This window comes from Halichoerus grypus, chromosome 1 (assembly GCF_964656455.1).
Source record: "Halichoerus grypus chromosome 1, mHalGry1.hap1.1, whole genome shotgun sequence".
Lineage (NCBI taxonomy): Eukaryota > Metazoa > Chordata > Mammalia > Carnivora > Phocidae > Halichoerus > Halichoerus grypus.
Window position 1 is genome coordinate 110,330,548 of NC_135712.1, and position 24,995 is coordinate 110,355,542.

The following is a 24,995-nucleotide window of genomic DNA, read 5'->3' on the forward strand; positions in this document are numbered from 1 at the left end:
CTTTACACCCTTCTTTGCTTGTCATATTCCTACTCCTGCTTCAAGACCCAAATGAACAAAACTACCCAATCTTTACATTTTTAGTTGTTACATAAAGATATATAAAGAAAAAAACCACTCAACTGAAATAATGTCCCTTTTTCTTAATATCGTCCTCATACTTATCCAAGAAGCACTAGTTTCATCCTCCTCTCTTTTCCCACCTCTATTATGGTATTTATCACACTGTTCTAGAGTTTCAGAAAGATTTCCCGCACGATGGCCAAGTGATTAACACCACAGATACTGGAGTTAAAACCACCTGGATCCAAATACCAGTTCTGCCATGTACCAGCTGTGTGACCTGGGGCACGATTTAAATCTCCAAGATCCTTACTTTCTTCACCTATAAAATGGGGTAACAGTCCACACATCATAGGGTTCTTATAAGAATTAAATGTTATGTGCTTAAAAGGGTGTCTGATATACAGTTAGCACTGTGTAAGAGGGAGCTACCATTAATATTATTCCCCCTCTGAGCTACTGACTCCCCAAGAAGTCAAGCCTGGGTCTGATTTTAGCCTTGGCCTCCAAACTAAATAAATCTTTGCATTTAGTCTGCTGACCGATGGCCACAACTACTTGGCTCACAACTCCACCCTCACCTTTGCCCCAGGACTGAATTCTGGCTTGTGCCAGGAAGCATCCCTTGGAGCACTGGGCCCCCCCAGCCTGTCTAGTTTCTTTTCTCCATGGTCTACAAGTTGTACTCACACACTGCCTTTGAGTTACTCTTATTGAATTACCAATTTCAGCAAGTCATCTCCCAGACGCAAGGACCTGACTGAAGCTCCTGGTCCCTTCCATGCAGTGCAAGGACCACCTTCTTTGGCTGTTTGGCCTTTTGCACATCACTCATTCTGGCACCAACCCTACAGCTAAAGCAAGGACAGACAGACAAGAACATCTTTTTTTTTTTTTAATTACACATGAATAAATTCTCATTGCAAAAAAGGGAAACAAGTAAAGAAAAACAAAGACAAAAGAAAAGGTGAAACTACAAAAATATAGAAAATACAAACTAAAAGCTTCCCCACATCCCTTCACACTCCCCTCCCTAGAAACCATCACTGTCATCAGTTCACTGGCTCCTTCTAGGCCTTTCTATGCCCTTTTTGGGCATGCAAAGAAATAGTAGTTTTGCTTGGCTTGGTTCTTTATACATAAACGGGATTTTTGGCGGGTTTCTTGGTTGCAGCTTGTTTTTTCTGCAGAGCAATTTGTCTTCGAGACCTTGTCCCAGTTGCAGAGGATTTTGTAGGATGGCTTTACATAGTCTGTTTTCCTGTTGATGGACATTGAGGCTGTTTCCAAACTAAATGATGATTTCATTTTAGCACATCTTCCATCATATGAAACTATCATTTAAAAAGTATGAATTTAAATCAAAATAAGAAACATGAATTCTTGATTTTTTTTTTGTATTCTAATTTTTTATGTTTATAGTTGTATACAACAATAATCATAAAACTTTTATTCCTAGATTTGGTTCTATATACTTAAGCAGCATTATAATAAAAATAATTTAAGATAAAGTAGGGGGTTATACTTTGCATCTCTTTTTACAGACAAGCTTTTGGACTTTGGGCAAGTGTATTAGTCCTATAATGCTATGTAACAAATTACCCCCAAACTTAGTAGCTTAAAACAACACACATTTATTGTCTCACCATTTCTGTGCATCAGCTTAGCTAGGTCCTCTGGCACAGGGTCTTACAAGTTCAATCCAACTGTCAGCCAGTCCTGGAGTCCCCCCTGGCTGTTGGTCAGAGACATCAGTTCCCTGTGGTGTGAGGCTTTCCATAGGGCTATTTGCAGCTTGGCAGCTAGCTTCCCACAGAGCAGACTTAGAGACAGATAGATAGAGAGTGAGATGGAAGTCTTAGTCTTCTTGTGACCTCATCTCAGAAGCAACCTTCTATCACTTTGGCCACAGTCCAGTCATTTCAAGCGAGTTAGGAGGTCCAGCTCTCCCTCAGAGGGGGAAGGGGGATTACACAGGGCACAGACACCAAGAGGAGGGATCACTGGAGCCATCTTAAAGGCTCCTTGCTACCAATATCTTGGCCTCTCTGTACCTGTTTTATCATCTGTAAACATACACCTTATAAGTCATGGTGAAGTTTAAAAGAATTCAGCTATGCAAAGTGCTCAGAACAGTGGCACAGGACACAAAACCAATGCAAATGCACAACATACACCGTGCAATACACAGTACTAAGTCCATGATGGTTGTTCAAGAAATACCCAAACTTACTCACAAGTTTGAGCATGTGGATTTACCCCAGAAACAAAAGTACTTTATAAAAGTAACAGTTCCTACCATAATTGCCAGGAGGCCTCACGGTCACCTCCAGAATTTCCCACAAGCTTTCCCCTTATCAGAAATTTCTGTGCAGCATGCTTCAATGCACTCTTGAGTCATCTTTAAATCTCAACAGAAAAGGCCGACCACACTTTGCTCTGAAAATGCACACCATTTGCCTGAGTGCAGAAGTTGCCCAATGTGCAAAACCACACAATTTGTAAATTACAGAAAGAAGAGCAAGAGCTTGTCTGTCTAGCTGGAGCATTTTTCATTGTGCTCAGCAGTTTAAGGGAGATTAGGGGCTCACCTGGGAGTTGTTTTTTTTTTTTTAAACAAGACCCATCCTGGTATTTTAAAGAAAGAAAGGTTACTCAGTATACCCCTTGTCTTTAAACTGTAACACAAAGGGGGAGAAGGATTAAGGAGAGTGGTCCTGCTTCATACATGTCCCTTTTGTGCAATCCGGACTTAGTGGGTGGGGGATGGAGGCCAACCTGTCCTCCAGCAGATGTGCTAAATGAGTCATGAATCAGGAGATCACAAAAGACTGGGAGACCCCCCCCCACCTCCCCAGGCCACAAAGTCATGCATAAAATACAAGCCTGGCAATAGCAGCAACTCCCAAGGACAAACACACAACTCCACATAGCACATATCCCCTTGGGATAGAGAGTGTTCTCGCTCACAGTGCCCATGGTGCAAAGTCCACCTTCCTCTGATTCAAAGCCCCAAAGAAGGAAGAAGAAAGAAGCAGGACCAGAAAGGCCAGTCTGGCAGCCTGGAGAGGTCACTGATGTGGGTCAACCAGCAGGCCTGTCCACTCTTGTCCCACGTACCTTCAGCAACTGCCCGGAGGAGATTTTTTTTTCTTTAATCACCCTAGGTCGACCTAATCAAGAGGGCAATGACGTAAAGGAGGAAACAAGAAGAAATTTCTTCATACCACGGGAGGCATCTGACAGGGTAAGAGTGGATAGGTTAGTTGTATTTTTAGAAAAATAAACCAATTGTCTCTGCGGAGAACTGTTTTTCTTGTTCTTTGTTTCAACGTCTCCAAAACCAAATTGCTTTTTGAACCATCATGGCCTAGCTGGCTGGAACACTGGAAGCTTATGCCAACATGGCCAGGGTGGGAACCCTGCTTGTCCAGTAAAAGCCAGTATAAGCCCTGGGAGTGCAGGGTACCTGCACTGAGAGGCGAGAGGTGGAGGGAAGGAAAATAAATTCTGGTAATAAATTCTACTCACTTGGGTTTTAAATTAAAAGTGGAAAATATATTTTCTCCAATAAAAGTGAAACCGTGGGTGATTTTTTTTCTATCGGTGTCACTATTATGTTCTGGATGCTCTAAAAAGGTAAAAATGAAATAAATACAATTTAATTTTTTTCCTCGCAAGATCAGCTGAGGAAAGAATTTATGTAAAGTGTGCCCACTAAATTCGGTGCTTTATTACAGGCTCTATAACTGTTTTCCGACCGTGTTGCGAGTGCTAATCTCAACTCCTTAACAAGACTATAAGTAGGAGTTGGGTATAAATGAAAGGGATATAGACTAGTAGTGAAAAGGGGGCTCTGGGGCATTTTCCAACATTATCAGCTGTTTCATCTTGAGCAAATTAATCCCCCTCAACTATAAAATGGGGAAACAACAGTACCCATCATGTAGGGTTGTTACAAAATCCTTAGAACCATCCATGCCTGGCACATAAAACTAGGCAAAACCATTCTCAGAGCCCAAACAATGGCTGGCACATAAGTGTTCAGGAAACATTTACTGAATGATTGAATGACATCATGTCTATTAATTTTTTTCAAGTTAGATCAAATTTCACCAATTCTATGCAAATATTCTTTCTGGATGCCTTTCTAAGATGAAAGTTTATTTCTTCTGGGCTCTAACAGGATATTTCTTACATGATTTTATTTATTAAATATTCACTAATAGTATTTTTTTAAATACCTGACAATGAAGAAGTGCTTAGGATACGCCAAGTTCTTGGCATTTATCAAACTCATTTAATCCTCGCTGTCCCACTTATAAGGTAGGTACTGTTTTTATCCCACTTTTACAGATGAGAAAACGGAAGCGCAGAGAACTTAAAAGACCTTGCCCAGAGTCACACAGATGGCAAACGCAGGGCGCGGTTCTTCACCCAGTCCTGACTGCTATTCCTTACCACTGTCTGTCCAACAAAGAATCATCCGATTCCTATCTAGGTAGCACCTTTCCCCAATTCCAGCGTCAGTGGCTCATCTTATCCCGAACAGCAATTCGACTGGGCGCATTCAGTATACATTAAATTAGTGCGCGGTTCACTCCGGAGTATCATCACCTCTCTAGGGCTTCGGCTAGTGTGCGGGGCCGCACCTACACCTTGCCTTGGACTTCCACGGGATTTCAAAGACGAGGACGCACCGCGTTGTATTGGAGGGTCTCCCAGTCTTCCTGAGGCCTCAAGACCCAACCCACATTTCTGGCACTCCCTCAGTGATCTCGAACTCTCCTTTTAACCAACGCCTTCCATGATCTCCCTCTCCCTGGCCTGCTATCACGTCAGAGGCGCTCCACTGAACGTCGCCAGGTCCGCCGGTAAATCAATAAAGAGTTTACCTGCTCCCTCCCCACCACCCACCACCCACCACCCCCTCCCCGGGGGACCAAGACTAAGGAGTGGTCCACACCCACCCTTAGCAGCCCAGCACTAGGTCCCGTGCCAGCCGCCGACCTAACCCGAGCCCCTTGCCCTGCTCCCGCCCAAAGCTTCGCGTCCTGACCCAGCGTTCCAGACTCAGCCCGGCTGGCCGCGGCGCACTCCTCCGCTCGCGCGAGGGTGACTCAACCCGGGGAAAGAGAAACCTCACGATTTTTTCCGACCTGTCCAGGGGCGCCGCGTCCCGCCCCGCCCACCACCCTAGCCCCCGCCCGCCTGAAGCAGTCCTTCTGGTTTGCGCCCGGGGAAACGCCGGCGTAACTCCCCGGGGTGTGGCCTGAGGACTTCGGCGACGCCTTGCCAAAGGGCGGCCCCCTCCTCAACCCGGAAGGCAGAGCCCGCGAGGCAGCGGCGAGCCGGGCATGCTCACTGGCGCGGGCCGGGCCCGCAGCCTGGGCAGAAGAGGCCCGCGCTAGGCGGCCCCCTGCGCTGCCAGCTGGACGCGGGCGGAGTCGGCGCCCCAGCGCAGGGTGGCTCTGCCAGTCCCCGCGCGCCTGAGCGGCCGCACACGTGTCCAGGCGTCACGTCCGCGCGCGCCCCCGGGGCTTGCGTCAGCTGCCGCTTCAGAAGCTGGTGGGCCGGGGTTCTGCGCACCGCTCGGGTTCGGGGCCCGCGACGCCGCCGGGAGGAGGAGTCTGGGGGCGCGGAGGGGTGTTGGGAACGTCGGGGGCCGCGGAGATCGTTGGTGCAGCCCAGTCCCCGGCCTGCCCGGCGCCGGCCGTCTCCGCTGCTCGGTTCCGGGCAGGGCGCGGTGGCGTTGCCTCGGAGCCTGCCGCCCGCGGGGCGTGCACCGCCTTGACCCCGGCGGCCCCGCGGCAGGCAGGCGCCCGCAGTTCCATGGTTGGTTCGGAGCGCGATGAGCCGCCCGTCCTCCACCGGCCCCAGCGCTAACAAACCCTGCAGCAAGCAGCCGCCGCCGCAGCCCCAGCACGCTCCGTCCCCGGCTGCGCCCCCGGCCGCCGCCACCATCTCGGCTGCGGGCCCCGGCTCGTCCGCGGTGCCCGCCGCGGCGGCGGTAATCTCGGGCCCCGGCGGCGGCGGCGGCGGGGCTGGCCCGGTGTCCCCGCAGCACCACGAGCTGACCTCGCTCTTCGAGTGCCCGGTCTGCTTTGACTATGTCCTGCCCCCCATCCTGCAGTGCCAGGCCGGGCACCTGGTATGTAACCAATGCCGCCAGAAGTTGAGCTGCTGCCCGACGTGCAGGGGCGCCCTGACGCCCAGCATCAGGAACTTGGCTATGGAGAAGGTGGCCTCGGCAGTCCTGTTTCCCTGCAAGGTAAGCCCAGGTGCCACCCGCGCACCTTCGCCGGGCGATCTCCCGGAACTCCTGTGTCTTCCAGCCCACTCACAGGAGCTGAGAGGCAGGCAGGTGGCATCTCTTATTTTTTAAAAAACAGATGTTTACACTTGTCCACCCTCCCCCATGCCCACCTGTCCACTTTGGGAGTAACTCTGAGCTGACAGTTGCCCCGAGCGCTGACCCCGGACTAATTGGCACGCGATCGTTGTAGAACACATCACAGCTCTCGCCGCCGGGTGCCTGCGTACCCTGCAGAAGTGTGCTTGGTGTGCTCGGTAGGGCTAGGCTGCACCAGTGAAACTTGGACCGGGAAGCTGACTGGGGGGGATTGAGGAGGGAAGAAATGGGCCAGCTAAACGCACCCTTTACCAGCGCTCGGCTTGGAAGGATTGGTGCTCGATTCCTCCTGCGCCCCGCGCCTGCCCTCTGCGCACGCCTGACACGTGGGAGCCCTCAGGAGTGTAGCTAAAAAAAGGGCGCCTACAGCCTGTTTTCCTCCAGCAACAAGAAAACCCTGCAAGCCACGCCTTTCCCTCTCCTAGCCTTCCAAGGACTGGGGAGATTTGTATTTGTACTAAGTGGGGGTGAAAACAAGAGTTGATCAGGAATTTAACTGGAAGGACACGCAAGAGCTGTTAACAGTGCTTCCAAGCCTACCACTTTATTTAGTTTAAAAAGTTATAAGTGCTCTTGCAAAAAATGCAAACCACTCAGAGTCAAGAAAAGTCAAGGGAAAGACCAAGACCTCTCTCCCCCTTTTCCACCATTGTTAGGTTTACTGTGTATCTTTATAGATTTTTTTCTAGCCATATTTTAATACATTTTCACAGCTGAATATAAAATCGTGGATGTCGGTGTGTGTCACAAAGGTTCATAAGCACACACAATGGACGCAAATTCTCCAGAAATAACTTGTGCAAATTGCTGTTTTAAAGTCATATTATCACGCATATTTTTCTACATCTGAAACGTAGCTCTTTCTCACTGTATTTTAAATGGCTGCATAGTTTTTGTGTGGTCATATTATAGCATCTGTTTACTTACATCTACCACTTGAAAATCTTCAGGAGTAGTTTCAGAGACATACCTCTCTACAGTGCCTCATTATAATCTAGGGCTAGACCATAACGTTCATTTTCTAAACTTAGAAATGGAAATAATGTCATTAATACTTTTGAGTTGTTTTTCTTTTTTCTTTGTAATAGGAACGGTTCTGCCTCTTGGGCCATCTGAGCTGTCTTGCATTTCTCCTTGGTGCTGCTTATTTTTATAGGGCAAGAGCTTATTTTTAAATTAAAAATAGTCCACCAGAGAATTGAAGCTTGGGACTCAAGTCAGTAAAATGAGTGATTTAATTTGGTCTGTGCCCTGCCACAAATCCAGTTTAAAATAGCATATTCAAATAAAGGGTTGAGTCTGTGTTTGGGCTATGGGTTTTCAGTTAACCTTAATAAATTACTCTGCTTTCAACCACTTCTCATAGAATGCTAACTAATTCACCCAGCCCAGTAGTTGTTTCTCATCAAATTTGGATAAAATATTTCTATAATTTTTAGGGTCATGAAGAAGGTGGCAGCCTAGTGATCAAGAGAAGATTTGGCGATAGTTGACATAACAGTGGGGGGTATTTGATGTTTGAGATATATTGTGGGGGCTGCCGGGGGTGCCCCACAGGATTTCTGGGGAGCTATCTTTTCAGCTCACTTTTTCCCAGAGCTTCAGCAGCTAATAGAAGAAATGGCTGTAGGTGAATTACAGTTCACAAATGAACATTTGGTATCAGTCAGTATTGTGTAATTTATTTTTAAAAAGCAATCTCATAAGAGTGTTTTCTTGGTCCCAAGAGGACGAGAAGGAAACAGTTGTGCTATATAAGGTGTGAAGTTTCACTTTCAGGGTCTAGGATTCTGGTTCCTACTGAAGCATGTTTTCTCCTAATATGTAATATGCTAGTGAAGCCCTTCTCAAAAAACAGTTCTCTTGGGACTCAGGGGTACTCCGTGTTTCTGACCATGTCAGTGACTCTCTGTGTCCCTATTCTGTATGAATGCAGTTAGGGAACACCATCACTTTGCAAGCTGAAATTAAACAGAGTCAACCATTCCCTTAGAGCCCAGGTGCCAAGTTCAGAAAGTGATCTTGGGGTCACTTCCGTGTGTGAGATTTATGACGCAGGAGAATGCGTGCCTCAACTTTGGTTGACCAATAATCCGAACTATTGACAGGGCAACTCAACCAGTTAGTTTAGATAAACCAAAGTTGGATTTATACAGCAAGCACCAAAGATAGGTCAGTTGAGGAGGACTGAGGGAAAGAGGGAGTAGTAAGACCTAGGTCAGACTTCAACAAAATAGATCTGTGTAGCTACCTCTTGGCTTGTGCTTGCTCCTGGTAATCATAGGGATTGCCCTGTGACTGCCCCTACCTGCTCTCAGAATCTCTCTCACGTGGGCTGCCTCATGTGAGAGAAACAATGTTGGACTGAAGTACCGGAGCCCAGGTCTCCAGAGTAGCCTGGTGCTGCCACTGTTTGCCTGAGAGACCACCTCTTGGGGGCCTTCGTTTCCTCACCTGTAAAGAAAGGGACGAACTGCTTGACTTCTAAGGACCTGTAGCTTCTAGAATACCATGAAAACAAGGGAGGCGGTCCGGACTGGTTATTGGGTGCCCTCTGTATGCCAGCTACTTTGTGAGGGCCATCGTTTTTTAGTTTGCCTTTCTTTTTTTCCAGGTGAAGAAACAAAATGCCTGTAGAGAGATTAAGTGACTTGTCAAGATCAGTAGGCCAGTTCATCAGCCTGCGTCCCAAAGGCACGCATCCTTCGTGCTACATAGTGATTATGTATCTGAGCCTTTATTCCAGGGCTCCACACTGTAACTTAAGGTTGACACCAGTAACAAAACCATCTGATCGGATGAATTTACCAGCTCTGACAGGGACATCCCAATGAGACAACATACATGTTCACTATAAAATTCACTGGCAGGAATTTTATAAGACATGTGGGATGGGAAGGCCAGGGGGAAATAGCCTGCAAACCTAATATTGAGGGGCATGTCACCAGTCCACAGCTCTGGACTGCCCATGCTTCCGTTGGCCCAAAAACAGATTTGTTGCCAAATAGCTTCCTTACAGAGGTATGGGGCCACTTAATTAAAGGCTAGAATGTTGCCAGCGTCTTTGATAGAGGGCATCACGTGCATTGTTAGCTCAGGTCTCCTTTTAAGAAAAGGATCTCTATCAGAGTAGGGCTCTCTTCCACTTGTGATATTTTTAGTCCATTCTATGGCTTGCTCTGCGCCTGAGAAGTTTTGACATCCTGTTCCCATATCTCAAACCCACCGTCTCTCAGTGGAGCGTGGGTATAGGGTGAGAAGTGAAGGTTGACACATCTGTGCCCCCACTCAACAGTGTATTTTATTTTAATATCAGCCAAGTATTTCTCTCCACAACTGTAGGGAATGCTAAACCACTCCAGCCCACTTACACTATGATACATTTTCTCTCCATTTTTTTTTTTGGTTTCTTTTCTCTCAAAGTTTCCAGTAGCACATCTCCGAATAATTATTGAACTGGAAAGCCTAAGTCAGACAAGTCTTCCCTGCATTTGGGTTGTGACAGTGTTGTTTTTATTCCTTAAAATAAAAAGCCAGATAACCCCATTGAAAGTTCAAGCCTCTTCAGTGTGGACAAACCTAAATGCCAGCAGGGACAGGTGATGCAGGAGAGAGGTACCTGACTCGTGGCCCCAGAGTTCAGGAGACCTCAAGGAGCAGTAGAGATGGGAGCCAGAGAACACACCTCCGAAGAGGACAACTTGTGCTCAACTCTGGATGATTGGCAGGGGTGGGAGTATGGATGCAGCAGGCCAGACCTTTGGGTTTTTTCAAGAAAAGCCAGAAATCTGAATTTTTAAAATGCGAAATATCTCCATTTTCTTAACATTGGCCGAATTCATATTTAAATCTAGAACTTACAGGCCAAACCCACATGTCTGCAGACCAGATTCTGCCTGCCAGTGCGACCTCTGATCTGGTTCCCTCTCAGAAAGCATTCACTGAGCCTGGAAGTTTTCATTTTACTCTTACCATACATGAACTTTGGAATTCTGAGAGGTCCCAACTGTAAGTGATTTTATAGCTTATTTTCATCTGTGTTTTGCCAAGAGAATATTCTATTCTGGCCCCCTGGGAAACCTGAACTGTTGTCCTAGTGCCTACATGTTTGACTTTGAACAGGTCAGTTTATTTCTTTGGACCTGAGTGTCTTTAAGAGAAAGAGTTGGACTAAATCATTGTATCAAGAATCTTGTGGGGCGCCCGAGTGGCTCAGTCGGTTCAGTCTCCCTGTGGCTCATGTCATGATCTCGGGGTCCTGAGATCAAGCCCCATGTCGGGCTCCCTGCTCAGTGGGGAGTCTGCTTCTCCCTCTCCCTTTGCCCCTCCCCACCACCCATGTGCTCTCTCTCTGCTCGCTCTCTCACTCTCTCAGATAAATAAAATCTTTTTAAAAACTAAAAAAAAAAAAAAAAAAACAATCTTTTTGTGCCCTGAAATTTCAGAATCTAGTAAACTGTTCCAGGGAAGAGAGCACTAGGCCAGAGACAGAACTGGGTCCCCATCCTGGCTTTGACCTCGGTCCAGTCACATACTTCCCTGAGCTTGTCTATCTGTCAAAAAGAATGGAGGTAATACCTAGCTGATGGGTGCTCTGAGATCAGATTAGAGCTATTAAGTCTTTTGCTTCATCATTTCAAATGGAAGGTGGGTGGTATCAGGGTGGTTGCTAGGTGATGGGTGATCAGTCACCTAGAAGTCTGAAAGGATACGTCAATTTTCCAGAACCATTTCAAAGATCTTTTCTTCATCTAAAAAGTTCCCCTAAGACGAAGATCATTTACTTGGGATATTATCCCTATGGTCCTCACTAGTGCCTGAAGTTGGACAGGCTTACTCATGAAAGCATGCGCCAGCAAGCACCGGAGTCCACATACACTGATGGGGAGGCTCAAGATTTTCAAGAACACAATTGACAGTTTTTCAGTGTAAAATTAAGAACAGAAGCACTAGGGTGCCTGGGTGGCTCAGTTGGTTAAGCTTCTGCCTTCGGCTCAGGTCATGATCCCAGGGTCCTGGGATCGAGTCCTGCATCAGGCTCTCTGCTTAGCAGGGAGTCTGCTTCTCCCTCTGTGCTCTCCCTCTCTCTCTCTCAAACAAATAAATAAAATCTTAAAAAAAAAAACAGAAGCACTAGAAATGCTGTGTCGGAGCACTAACATTTAATGCTGATTCTTCACATAGTTGGCAGCCACTTTTCACAGGTCATCACCTCCTACAGCCAGGAGTCAATCATTGTTACTTAAAGTTGACCTTTGGTACGACCAGAAAGGGGGAGAACCAAAAGGTACAGCAGGTCTGGCCTATAAAATCCCCATCCTGAGATTAGATTAGATTCTGCTGTTCTGTGTTAGATCCCTTTTTTGAAGCTCCATAAAAAGTGCCATATGTGTTTGACTACAGTAAGACCTCCCTATAAAATGTCTTAAGAGGGGGTGCCTGGGTGGCTCAGTTGTTAAGCGGCTGCCTTCAGCTCAGGTCACGATCCCAGGGTCCTGGGATCAAGCCCCCTTTCGGGCTCCCTGCTCTGCGGGAAGCCTGCTTCTCCCTCTCCCACTCCCCCTGCTTGTGCTCTCTCTCTCGCTGTGTCTCTCTCTGTCAAATAAGTAAATAAAATCTTTTTAAAAAATAAAAAGTAAAATGTCTTAAGAGCCAGACATCTGGGCATCTGACAAAATTTGCGAACAGTGGCATCTCTCATTCAAACTCATAAGGTCCCCACTCCTGAGAGGGGCACACAGTAGGTACACATTTGCTGAAGTGAATGCCCAGCCTTCGGGGCCATTGTGTATTGCTAGCAGGTTGTGCAGGGCGTGATTATACATGGGGCAGTAGAATGTGACAACACTCTGTACATCCTGAAAAAGAAAGTAAGAAAGCTAAAAAGTTTTCCTGATTAAGTGTATCTTTATATTAAACCTGAGAGTGTACTTTCAAAGGCTTAGGAGAGATACTGAAAATTCTCTAGCAGAATTTCATCAGCTTTACCCCAGATACCCATCCAGCTCCATTAGTTTTTTAAAAATTGAGAAACGGTTCTCATTTCCAGTTTCTGCGTGATTTTTAGATGGTATGGTATCTGTGAGTAAAAGGTTACCCGCCCCCCCCCCCCCCAGTTTTCAGCCACAGATACTGTAGATGGATGAAAGATACACCTGTGTTAAATGTGTGGGCCTGGGCCCTATTTTAAAACTTTGAGTCAACAAAGGTAGTATTTTTGGGTTACTCCTTCCCGAGGCTACCTCTTACTCTAGTAGTTTGGAGGGAGGCCCTATTTGAACCTCCTAGTCTAGATCCCTGCTCCATCCCCACACGAGGGGTTTGGTGACCTCTCCAAACCTCAGTGGCTCCTTGGTAAAATGGGGTACAGATTGGGTTGCCATGAGGATCAAACATGGTAAGAATTCATGCAAAGAGCCTAGCACAGCCCCAGCACAGGAGAAACACTAAATAAATGTGCACAGTTAGAAGCTAGCAGAAAACAAATGGCGAGTGTCTGAGGTCAGGTCCAAGCACAGCCTTGAAAAAGAAAAAAAAAGAATGTTTTCTCCCACAGATTCCCCCACTGAGCTTCTCTTCGCTCCTCCTAATCATGTAGGTTTTCATACAGCTGGGTACATTGACCCTGGCATTGGTTTTCCAGTGACAAGACTTACTTTTTTCATTTCTTTATTGCTTTTAGAAGAGAAAGCCTAGTCAGATTAGGCAACGTTTTTTAATGTGTATATTTTATTTTATACATTATAAAACATGGGTTTGGTTTGTTTTTTTTTAAGTAGGCTGCATGCCCAGCATGGTGCCCAACGTGGGGCTTGAATTCACGACCCTGAGATCAAGACCTGAGCTGAGATCCAGACTTGGGACGCTTAACCAACAGACATACAGAAGCCCCTATAAAATATGTTTTTAAAAGTTATGATCATTATTTTTAAATGTAGAATATATAAAATATAAAATCTCATAACAATCCTCCCACCTAGAAATAACCACTACACCATTTTTGCATAAGTCCTTACAAACTTACCTCTACATCAATGGAGTTTTTTCACTCAAAGAAAAGCAGGTAAGATAGGGAAACCACATGCTATTTCATAACATTTTTTCGTCTAACACATCGTGACTGCTTTTCAAGATTGGTAACTAGTCTTAAAGGTCATGTTTAATGGCTGCATAATACTACAATAGGACCAGGGTTATTTAACCAAGCTCCCGTTTGTGGTCATTTAAATCATTCTGTTTTCTTACTGTTGAAAAAATTATTTTTTAAAGTACTGCTATAACAATCCTTGTGCATAAGAAAGTAATTATTACCTAATGATAACTTCCTAGAAGTTGGGTGGTAGGGCCCAAGGGTATGTATAGAAATCAAAAAGCTTTTGATAGCAGCCAAATTGCGTTCTCACTTGAGATCCTTCACAATTGAGTGCCCATGTCTCGCCAGCCAGCATCACCTACAATGGGTGTTACCCTTTTGGTTTTCTTAATGCTACTGCCTGCCTTTTCTCCGTGGTGTAACCTCAGGCCAGAGCTGGCTCCTCCTGATTACCTACCAACTTTTCATCACATCCACCCTTGCCTGGGAATCTCCTGCAGCCTCTCCCTCCTACAAACCATCTCAGCCCAGCCAGTCGTTGCCCCATCCCCAACCTCACCCTTCTGAAACTCTGAGTCTAACGGTGGAGACAGACGTGTGAGCAGCGCCCTTCGGAAGTAGTAGAAAGGAGCAGAGGAGTCTGGAGACCTCCCAGCAGTGGTGGGGTCAGAGCTACCTTATGAAGGACAAGCAGCAGTTTGCCCAGGAAGAAGGAAGGGATGTTAGATCCTGAGGGGGTTATGTAGGGAGGCCGGTGGAGCTGCTTGTCAGAAGGTTGTTTACCTTGTCTGAACTAGGTGCATGATCTCATTATTTTCCTAATTACTTTGTAAAGGAAACAGGACACAGTATCCTCTCGGAGCGATTTGCCTGAAGTCATGCAGTTTGTAAGTTCAGGGGACAGAAACTCCAGAATGGGTGTTGTATTACCCACACAGTGTCTCTTCTACCTCAACCTCGTGCCTCTTCCGCTACCCGCTTCACCCCACTTCACCCCACTGAGGAACAGTGGTTCCGCCTTCCCATTCCAAAATCACATAATGGCTTTTGGAGGGATGACAGTGGTACCAGAAGGGCCCTCTTCTTGGGATTGCCAGGTAAAACACGGGATGCCCACTTAAAATTGAATTGCAGAGAAACAATTTTTGGGGTAATTTCAGATTTTTTTTTTTCTTTTTAATGTAAATATAACCCAAACATCACCTGAGACGTACCGGGCATCTCATATTTTTAGTTGCTAAATCTAGCAACCCTAACACTTAAGTCTTCTGGTGAATTCGATTGCTTTAGTTGAGAGATAAAGACTGTGGAGGGTTGTAGCACGGTTTGAAGCATATCAGAACAGTTAATGTGATTATGCAGGGGGAGGCTGGCCTAGGAGAGGAAAGGCATATTGAAAAAGAGGGGGCAAGGTACTAGGAGTGTGGCATAAAGCCTTCAACTCCGGCTCTTACGTTAAGGTGCTTTTGTTTGCTTGAACCTACACTCTGAAGGGACCTTACCAAACTGGTTCTCCAAGACAGTGTGTGGTCCCTGGCTAACTCTGGCCATGGTCAGGTGAGAAGCGTATTTGGTCAAAAGTCAACTTTTGTTTAAACCTTCTACGATTAAAAACCAGCCCCTGCCAGCCCAAGGAGTCTTTGTAAGGCCAGATGCACCTTGCCCCCCACCCCCCCCAATAGCAGGATGTTCTCTGATGACTGCGCTAATAATACGCCGAAGTCTTCCACCAAGACACCTTTAGTAAAAAAGCTATCTGCAGCAGGGGGCTTGTCAGGGTTCTCTGAGGCAGGAGGAGGAATTTTTGAGCCCGAGATTTGAATTAGAATTGCCTTCTCGGGAAGAAAGGTAATGAAGTTTAGATGTCAGTATTTTGTTAGTCTCACCACTGTTTGAGGGTCCCGGAGCCCAGTGATACCACCTTCTCGTGTTAGTATCCATGAAAGCTTTATGGCATCACTGGCAGAGGATTCTCTCTCTGCACCACCTCATCGTGGAGGTAAGGAATCTACCGTTTGGGTTAGGGAAGATCCACCAAGGTTCTTAGAGGAAGGATGCTAGACAGATGCAGGTTGAGCATCACAATTAAGGCACAAGAAGAGAGTTCACTTTCTCCTGTTGCCCGGGTCTGCACTTCATCAGAGTCCAGGGATGAGTTGACGGTTTCGTGGACGCACTCGGAGCTGATGTCGTGGGCTGCATTAGTGCCCACAGACACAAGGCGCCTGAGCTCTAACTATATGCTTTTTTTATATATATCAGGAAGGATATAGAACATTTTTTTATTTCTTTAAGATTTTATTTATTTGACACACAGAGAGAAGCACGCTCACAAGCAGGGGGAGCGACAGGCAGGGGCAGAGGGAGAAGCAGGCTCCCCGCTGAGCAGGGAGCCCGATGCGGGACTCGATCCCAGGACCCTGGGCCGAAGGCAGACATTTAAGCAACTGAGCCACCCAGGCGCCCCGCTCTAACTGTATTCTACCAGTGGTTGTAAACTCACTTTAAGCAAGAGGAATATATAGCCGTCTGAATGACAACAGTATCGTCGTTTCTCCATCTATGTGAGGTTTCAGAAAAGCTTCAAACACGCCCATCCCAAATAGTTTATGTAAATAAAATATGTGAAAAGCATTTATCAAAAATAACAAACCCACACTGGCTGAAGTCTGAAATAAACATTTTTCCTCATATGATCTTAAGGTCTATTGAATTTTTTAAAATTCTAAGTTCCATAGTAAGACTTCTAATTAAAGTAAAATTAACACACACGGTGGAGAACAGTCATCTTCTGCAGGTAAATCTAATATGTATTCATTTATCTACACATATCAGGTGGGTGGGAAGCAGGCAATAAATCAGTAAATCAATAAACAAAATTAATAGACCCATAAGTTAACTAGAAAATAACCTGGGATCATCATCCACTGATATCTTGAGGGCAGATTAACACACTTTAGTCACTAAGGAGCTAGTTTGAATTGCTAGAAGTCCTTTTTTAAAGTGGTAAAGTCTAAGTTTAATCTCCGGTTAAAACGTAAGTTTCACCATGATTTGATTCTGTACAAGGCTTAGCTACAACTCCCATTTGAATAAGTCTCAAGAGTGTTGAGAAGATAGAGACCTCTACCAGTAGTCCCCTAATTATCTGCTGATCAGGCATAATAAGTTATACCACCAGGAGCTCATCCTTCCAGCCAAACTCATACAACTCTGATTCCATCTATGGGTTCACCCCCGCAGTAGTAAAAGGGGTTTACCTGTGTAAGCAAAAGGGGGTGTGGGGAGCTTCATTCCTGGAGCCTCTTTCTAACATGTCTGGAGTCAAATAGAGGAGTTTCCCATGAACCACTAAGCATGGTGGATAATGAAACTGCAGTAGCCAGAAACTACATATAGTCCAGGCCCACAGATTTGTAAGGTGCCCACAAACTTTTAAAGGATCAGAGGAGTAATGGAGAAGGCTTTATCTTCCATGGGTTGCAGGGAAGTCAGAGAAGTGTTGGTTATTATAACAACGATGTCTTCTTCATTGAAAAATTTGACTGGTTCACTACAATGAGTTCCAAGAGCTTCTTGTAAAACAAAAACTATTGACTGACTTCTGTTTATCTGTAGATACGCTCTTAAAAGTATATTTTCTTAAAAAAAATAACCTAGTATAATAAAACAATTCATTCAGCCTTCTCTGCCAAAAGAATCTCTATTCCATAAAGGATAAATACGCTAACTTAGTCTCTGAATTTTTTAACACATTTTTATTTTTATATGATTTCAAATGTCCACAACAGTCATAATACAAAACTATTCTTATATACCCTTTATCCAAATTCACCAATTGTTTCCTTTTTGCGTCATTTGCTTTATCATTTTGGGTGCTCTCTATTCTTACATACATTTATTTAGCCATTTCAATGTAAAATGCAGGTGTCCTGCCCCTTTGCCGCTAAATACTGCACTAGGTTTCTCCTAAAAACAAGGACGTCTGCTTGTATAATTATGGTCCAGTTATCAAAATCAGGAAATGTGACATGCATAGATACTAGTATCTACTCCACAGTCCGTATTCAAACGTCAGTTGCTGCCCTAATAATGCCCTTTGTGGCAGTTTTGGTTTCCCAGTCTGGGGTCCTGCATCACATTCAGCCATATGTGTGCATTTCGTGATCATTACAGCTCATCAGATGGACAGAGAAGCTCAGTTTGCTTGTGGTTACTCTCAGACAAGGTCATTGCTTGGATTTAATTCAAAAGTTGATGAGCATCAACAACAAAATATTGAGTGTGCTTTGTTTTTCCTGAGACACTCTCCTTTGAGGCGCCAGCAGATACTTTGCTAATAAATTTCAGTTTCCTAGGAGGTGTAAGCAGGCAGAGGCAGGGCGGTTACCCCACAGTCCCCGAGCAGGGACGTGCCCCTGCCCAGAGCTCAGGGCGCCTCCATTGTAGTAGACTGTTGATTGTTGAAGCTCAGGAAATCGTTCTTGAATTGCACGGACTCACATTTAATTAAATAGATTAAGTGACTAGTTCTAAACCAGTCACAAGATCCGTGACCTTCACTAGCACCCCAGCTAAGCAGGGTTATTCTGTTGATATACTCATTCCTTAAACAAATACAATGTGACTGTGTTTATTAGGTAAATAACAGGTGTCTAGTGTTTGTTTTCTGACGTACCTCATCATATTTGTAAGTAAACAGGTTTCTGTGCCAAAAAAGGAAACTCTCCCTAAATTCAACTGAAATACAACCTTCATACCCCATGCCCAGGAAAAGAATTGGCACTATTTACTGCTTTCTACAAAGACTTAAAAAGGAGGCATGGGGTCACACATTGCCCTTTATGGCAGAACGTGTTTGCACAAGACTTTTGAGCCACCGCAACCTGAAAAGTTGCTAAAGAGAAGTCAGAAATGTTATTTCAACATTTGTTTCTCATTCTGCTGGGTCATCTTCCCGTTCCCTATGTCTTCTTGAGCTTTGGGCTTCTGTGCGTGGTTGTGTCTCTGTCCCCCTCCCCCGAAAGAGGTTGACTTAAAGTGAATTCCCTCCTCACCCCACCCCCAGGGGACATGCGCAGCTGTTCCCCAGTGGAGAAAGCTCATTTATAGCTGTGGACGTGTGCCGGGGGCACACAGGCAGCCCAGGTGTGTGCAGGAAGAGCCAGGCATCTCAAGGGAAGCAGGCATCCTCTGAACCCTCCCTGTTTGGTGGGGCAAAGCCCTAACCAGAGTGTGCAAAGTGAAACCTCAGAACCTTCTTGCCAGGTACCAGCGAAGTCGGGAGGGCCTAATTACTGGGTACTTACTGGCGAGGCGCTGCTCCTCATTCCTTAGGGAGAGGCGCTTTCAGGGCTGTCTTTCTCCCTGCAATCCAGGGAAGAAGTCACTATTAGGACCTGCCTCTAAAAGCAATCCATCCGTGGACCCTGGGTCTTGTGTGTGGTGGGTTGGGGACTGGAGGTCCAGGCAGATGTGAATTCTTTCTTTTACTTCAAAATATTCTTTGACTCCTAAGCGATTGTGTACCATGAAAGAGCACTCGATGAAGAGCAGGGGAGTGCAGGGCTCTGCCTGCAGTGTGGCCTCGAACGGCGGAGTAGCCCGGATGAGTCAGTCAGGCTGTAAAACGGGTAGAACTAGCAGCCTAGCCTACTTCCATGGTTTGCAAACAACCGAGTTCTAGTTGTGTGTCTCAGCTGGCGGCTGGTGTCCTCGGTAGCGCCCGTTGGGCAGGGCAGTGACCAGCCTGACCTGCTTACTGGTGTGGGCCCCTCCTCACAGCTGTCATTGTGGCTGCCCAGCCAGGTTTTGTCATCCATCAAAATCAACCCCAGGCCGTTTTGCCCTTCCCCAGACATTTGGCCATGCCTGTGACATTTCTGGTTGTCACAGTGGGGGAGGGGAAGATTGCTACTGGCATCCAGTGGGTAGAGGCCAAGGATGCTGCTAACCAGCCTACAATACACAGCACAGCCCCCACCACAAAGGATTATCTGGTCTAAAACATCAGTACAGCTATTCCACCACTTTTTGAATGTTCACTTGACGTTACTTTGCTTTTATAAAAGACCTGTTTGTGCTAACCAAAAGAAATCCGAAGAGGATTTTCAGTATTACCAAAAAAAAAAAAAAAAAAAGGCAGAAAGGGAAAATAGCATTCAGCATTTCTTTTGCAGTGCACATCCTGAGCAGCAGGAGTGGCCTCGCCAAGCTCCTTTCCTGGGACCTACACTCAGCATCTCAGCATCAACACTCCATAGCTTTGAACTGCATCTGTGAGCATCTGTGCTTTATCTCAATTGATTTTGTGCATCCGTTAGCAAGATGTGTCCTAAGGTATCAGAAAAGCCCAAGAGAGGTTATTTTTTGGAACTAGGAATGCTCGAAAATTTTTCCATATAAGTTAATGGTAATTGCTTCTTTGCCTTCTGCCATTTGTCTTCCGAAGGGTTTCATGGGAACACTGTAGTTTCAGATATCGGGGAAAACCTGTAGTGCTACCGTAGAGAATCCCGGAAAATAAACTAAATTGTCAGTCAAGTCCCCGAAGGAATCTGGACCTGCCTTCTCATTTAGGTTGTATCCCCTACTGTTTGCTCCGCTCACCTCATGCTAGAACCAGATGGAACTGCTCCATCCATCGTCTACTTTGCCCACAGTGAAGCTTTCCGTCTCTCCTCCTCATCCCATCCCCACTTTGAAATCACCTGTCACCCCTCTGGTCATCCTTCACGTAGCTCTCTGTACTTTTGATATTTGTGAGTTGTTTGTTGCTTGGTGTGGCCGCTCTCGACAGGAACCACCACAAGGGTCTGCAGTGGATTCCCTCTGGGTGCTCTAGGACAGAGGTTGGCAGTTCTTAGGAACCCTTGGCGCCTGTCGGGAAAACGCAAGCTAGGGGCCAGGGTAATTTGGGTGTGCTGCTCAGAGGCACCTAGATAGTTCTGCAATGTCAGGGAATCCATAGACCCCGAACCCTCCCTCCGATCCCTGGATGAAAGCCCCTATTCCAGAACAATGCCGAGACGGTAACAAGGCTGAAGTGTGGCGTAAGAGTGCGTGTGTCTGTGCGTGCATGAGTGCACACCTATTTAAAGTGTAGATTTTTCTTTTTAGAGATCATCTCTTACCTAGTCATCATAAAAGTAGCACCAGTGGTCATGAAGACATGCCCTCACCCATGATGGAAAAGAGAAGGAATAGATTGGCTTTAAAGTTCAGCTTGTTTAGAAAAAGCAGAGTAAGCACCTCATACTTTAAAAATATATTTATTTAAGGGGTGCCTGGGTGGCTCAGTTGTTAAGCATCTGCCTTCAGCTCGGGTCATGATCCCAGGGTCCTGGGATTGAGCCCCACGTCGGGCTCCCTGCTCCACGGGAGGCCTGCTTCTCCCTCTCCCATTCCCCCTGCTTGTGTTCCCTCTCCCGCTGTGTCTCTGTCAAATAAATAAATAGTCTTTAAAATATATATATTTATTTATTTATTTAAGTTAATAGAGGCTGTAGCAAGACTTTTTTTTGTAAGGTCATTGTCCACACAAATGCTCAGTAATGCCTTTTCTATTTGTGTCGCTTGGGGGAGGTTCCCTGTTCTCTATATTTGGGTCGAAGGAAGAGTGTCTGGCTTGTAGGGCAAACCAAATAATTCCGAATATAAATAAATATTCTACCTGAGCTACACGAGAAAAAGTTCTAAAATAATCGCTGGACGATAAATATTTGTTGTACATCTGAGTCCGTGAACATGGAGTGGTTTGGGGCTTTGGGTCAGGGAAGAGGTGCAGGTGGTACTTTTCTGGACGCTCTTTGCCAAAGTTCATCGCGTTCCTGGAGTTGTTCGTGGGCAGCTGTGGTAAACAGCCCATTCTGAAACTTCCTCAGATCCAGAGATTAGGGGCTTGTTTCGGCCAGAGAATGTTCCAGGCTTTGGGCTAATTCTTGCTATTTTTATTGTGTGTAATGTGTGCGTTTAAAGTGGACATAAATGCCTCACCCATCACTCACAGAAGAACATCAGAAGGTTCTGTATTCCTAACCACACTCTAGATTTAAAACAGAGTTAATAGGGATTTGGGTGTTTGAAGGCCTTACTGTTAGAAACACCAAGTAGAAATATATATGGATAAATTAAAGTTTGTTTCTCCTTCTGATGATAAAGTTTTTTATACCCCGTGCCTTTAAAATTAGCCCATGGTTCAGAAAGGCGAATAAGCGCTCCCTATGGGCAAAGTAAATAGCAGGGAACTACTTCTACCAGTTTCCACTGAAGGTTGCTATAATCCACTTTAGGTATAGGGGAGGAGCCAGCTGCATTTCTTTCTTGAAGCCACCCCCTCCTTCCTTGCTAGGGGAGATTCATCTCCCTAAGAGTGGAGCCGGCCCTCTTAGTGACTGTAGCTTAGGGTCCTGTATGGAGAAGGTGCTCAGTGCCTGCTTGTTGCAAGTGATAAATTCATCTACAAAGGTTAGAATTTGACTGACTTAAAGTTTATAAGGGGTTTATTCCTTCCGCAGGATATAGAGAACCAAAAACAGACGTGAGGCTTTGTTTTGTGAGCAGATGGACACCGCGTAGTAGGCATAGGACCCGGCCCTGCCCTCATTTGCTGTCTTCCTGTCTGGGGAAGGGGTGGGAGAATCCAAGTGAGGTAACCCAGACAGTTTACCTGCCAGTGCTCCGACTCCCTACTTTCACCCAAAAAGGTGATTCAGCTCTCCTTATTCTTTACAAGACAACAGTGCAGTTCTCTGGGCAAGTGTCTACTTGTGGGCTGATTCCCCATCTGGTATCTAGGAATTAACACTGTCATTCTTGTGAAGGTTGGGAGCAGGAGTCTAATTCCTTTTGGTGTGGTCTTTTCCCAAGATAGGTGTGATTTATTCATCAGAAATGTCATCCCAAGTGCAGGGAGAAAAAGGTTTTGTCCCTACCCTATTATGGCAGCATTGAGGGACTGGCTGTATCCCAATCCTCGCCTGGGAGCCTACCCTGGGACCACTTTAGTTCCCCTGCCTCCGGGGCCTGGCATGAGGGCCTGACCTATCTGGTCATGAAGATGGGCGCTGGGACTTGAGGAAGCGGTCTGGGCCCTTCTCATTTTTAACCTCCACTGGCTGGAACCAAACTAGCCAACAGGGTCCTGAGTTAGTACCCAAAAGTATGTCCAAAGCCCCTTGGGGTTGGGGGGTTAAAAGGTGGAGAAAATGAGGTAATATTTCTAGCGATGTGAGGGGGGTCCAGCCCTCTCCTGCCCTGGCTGGTCACTCCGGCCGGCAAGAGCGGGGACCGTCCCACAGCCTTCCTGCCAGTCACTGATTTGAGCTAGGAAGAAGGCGCAGGGGACAACCAAGAGGGGCTCTACCGCTTTCCTAATTGTCTTTAGGGGAAAACCAGTCTGGAGGCCACATATCCCTTGCCCAACCCTATGCCTAAGCCATTTTAAATTTTACAAAATTCTTTAAATTCACAGAAAACATGGGGCAGGCCAGGTTTTCTAGGGCTGGCTCAGCAATCCTGTTTGAGAGCGCTTCACTGGTACGTTTTCGGCGATGTTGGAACGGCATGCCGTCTGTTCCTGGGGGAGGAAATTCCCCCGATTTTCTGGCCGGCGGTACCGATGACCGGTGCGAACGGAGGCTTGTTAGTCGTAACTCTTTAGCTCCCCTGGAGCAGGCTTGTTAGTCGTAACTCTTTAGCTCCCCTGGAGCAGGCTTGTTAGTCGTAACTCTTTAGCTCCCCTGGAGCGAGCGTAGTTGGAACGAGGCTAGAGTTCAAGGCCGGGCAGCGCACGTGGGCGAGCCCTCTCGGCGGAGTTGTGCGCAGGCCCGGTGGCTCACGGCGTTTCTTTCCGCTCTTGCAGTACGCCACGACGGGCTGCTCCCTGACCCTGCACCACACGGAGAAGCCAGAGCACGAAGACATCTGTGAATACCGCCCCTACTCCTGCCCTTGCCCCGGGGCCTCCTGCAAGTGGCAGGGGTCCTTGGAAGCCGTGATGTCCCATCTCATGCACGCCCACAAAAGCATCACCACCCTGCAGGGAGAAGACATCGTCTTCCTAGCCACGGACATTAACCTGCCGGGGGCCGTCGACTGGGTGATGATGCAGTCGTGCTTCGGCCACCACTTCATGCTGGTGCTGGAGAAGCAAGAGAAGTACGAGGGCCACCAGCAGTTCTTCGCCATCGTGCTGCTCATCGGCACCCGCAAGCAAGCCGAGAACTTTGCCTACAGACTGGAGCTGAACGGGAACCGGCGGAGACTGACCTGGGAGGCCACGCCCCGGTCCATCCACGACGGCGTGGCGGCGGCCATCATGAACAGCGACTGCCTTGTGTTTGACACAGCCATAGCGCATCTGTTTGCGGATAATGGCAACCTTGGCATCAATGTGACCATTTCTACGTGTTGTCCATGAGGCGCCGCAGTTATTTGGGCCCAGGGCTCTATGGGGAATAAAGGTTTTTACAGATGTTCTATTCGCTGTGTCTTCACGGATCAAGACCCACAGTTAACCCCATGTTCTGTTTGAACAAGCAGCTTCCCATCTGGCATTGGCCCAACAGAGTTCATTAAACAGGGATGAATGCGGTTGGCCTGCTAGTCATTTGGAGTCTGTTCTGTGATCTAAAATCAACTTTGTTATTAAATTTTATTTACTTCCTGAACAGCACTTGACAGGTTGCTCAGGGCTCCTATAGACCAGTACGTTAGGAATTGGAGGCTCCTTCCTGCCTGACTCCCTCTCTTGGTTCCTCCAAGTGGACAAAAGCACAGTGACTGTCGATAGATTCCTTAACTTTTACCTTTTTAGGGGAGTAGGAATTGTTTTAATGCATTTTAAACAGTGTTCTCAAACTGGATGGCTAGCCAATAGGCATAGAATCACCTGTAGTACTCATCTGAAACATCCAGATCTGGGGAGCCTGTGAATTTAACAATCTCATCAGGTGATTCTGTTCGACAATAAAGTTTGAGAATTGCTGGATTAAATTGTGGAAAGGGTCCAGATTTTAAAGGTGCTTTACGATTGCCCTCTACTGATACTGTTTGTCTTTCTACTATTTCATGCCCCCACCACCTACCATTCCCAAATTAAAACCAGAACTGCAGATCCCCATGAACACACTCCTGAGATTTGGTCACTCTCTTGTGTTTGGGGTGAATTGCCTAGGAAAGCAAATCATATGGCCACTGATAGTTACCACATAGTTTTTGCTCATCACTAGTACAGATGACCTGTTTACATGTGGCTTCCCTCAGAGGCCATCCTTGACTGTAGATGGTGGGAAAGACTAGATCAGTAGAGTTGGAAAAGCTTTATAACCAGTGTCATATGCTTGCTATTTAAAGGTATGTGTTGGATTGTTGTTGTTTTTTGCCACATTCACTTTAGTTTTTTAATAAATATTTTCCAAAAATGAA

The 24,995-nt window shown here is 46.3% G+C and overlaps 1 protein-coding gene and 1 long non-coding RNA gene across 3 annotated transcripts; one reads left to right on the top strand and one right to left on the bottom strand.

Moving 5' to 3' along the window:
- Positions 1-945: 945 nt before the first annotated feature.
- LOC118537834 (uncharacterized) lies at positions 946-5,219 on the bottom strand. 2 transcript variants are annotated; one of them, XR_004918305.2, is made up of 3 exons: positions 5,123-5,219; positions 1,710-3,302; positions 946-1,397 (listed from the first exon to the last, which is right to left on the bottom strand). It is a non-coding gene; the product is annotated as an uncharacterized LOC118537834 (long non-coding RNA). The 2 variants fall into 2 exon arrangements; XR_004918304.2 differs by lacking the exon at positions 5,123-5,219 and having other exon boundaries at positions 1,710-4,965.
- Positions 5,220-5,420: 201 nt separating this feature from the next.
- Positions 5,421-24,995, top strand: SIAH2 (siah E3 ubiquitin protein ligase 2). Its single transcript, XM_036095578.2, has 2 exons — positions 5,421-6,334; positions 23,431-24,995. Exons 1-2 carry the CDS (start codon positions 5,915-5,917, stop codon positions 23,986-23,988), a joined length of 978 nt encoding a protein of 325 aa, XP_035951471.1. The 5' UTR covers positions 5,421-5,914; the 3' UTR covers positions 23,989-24,995.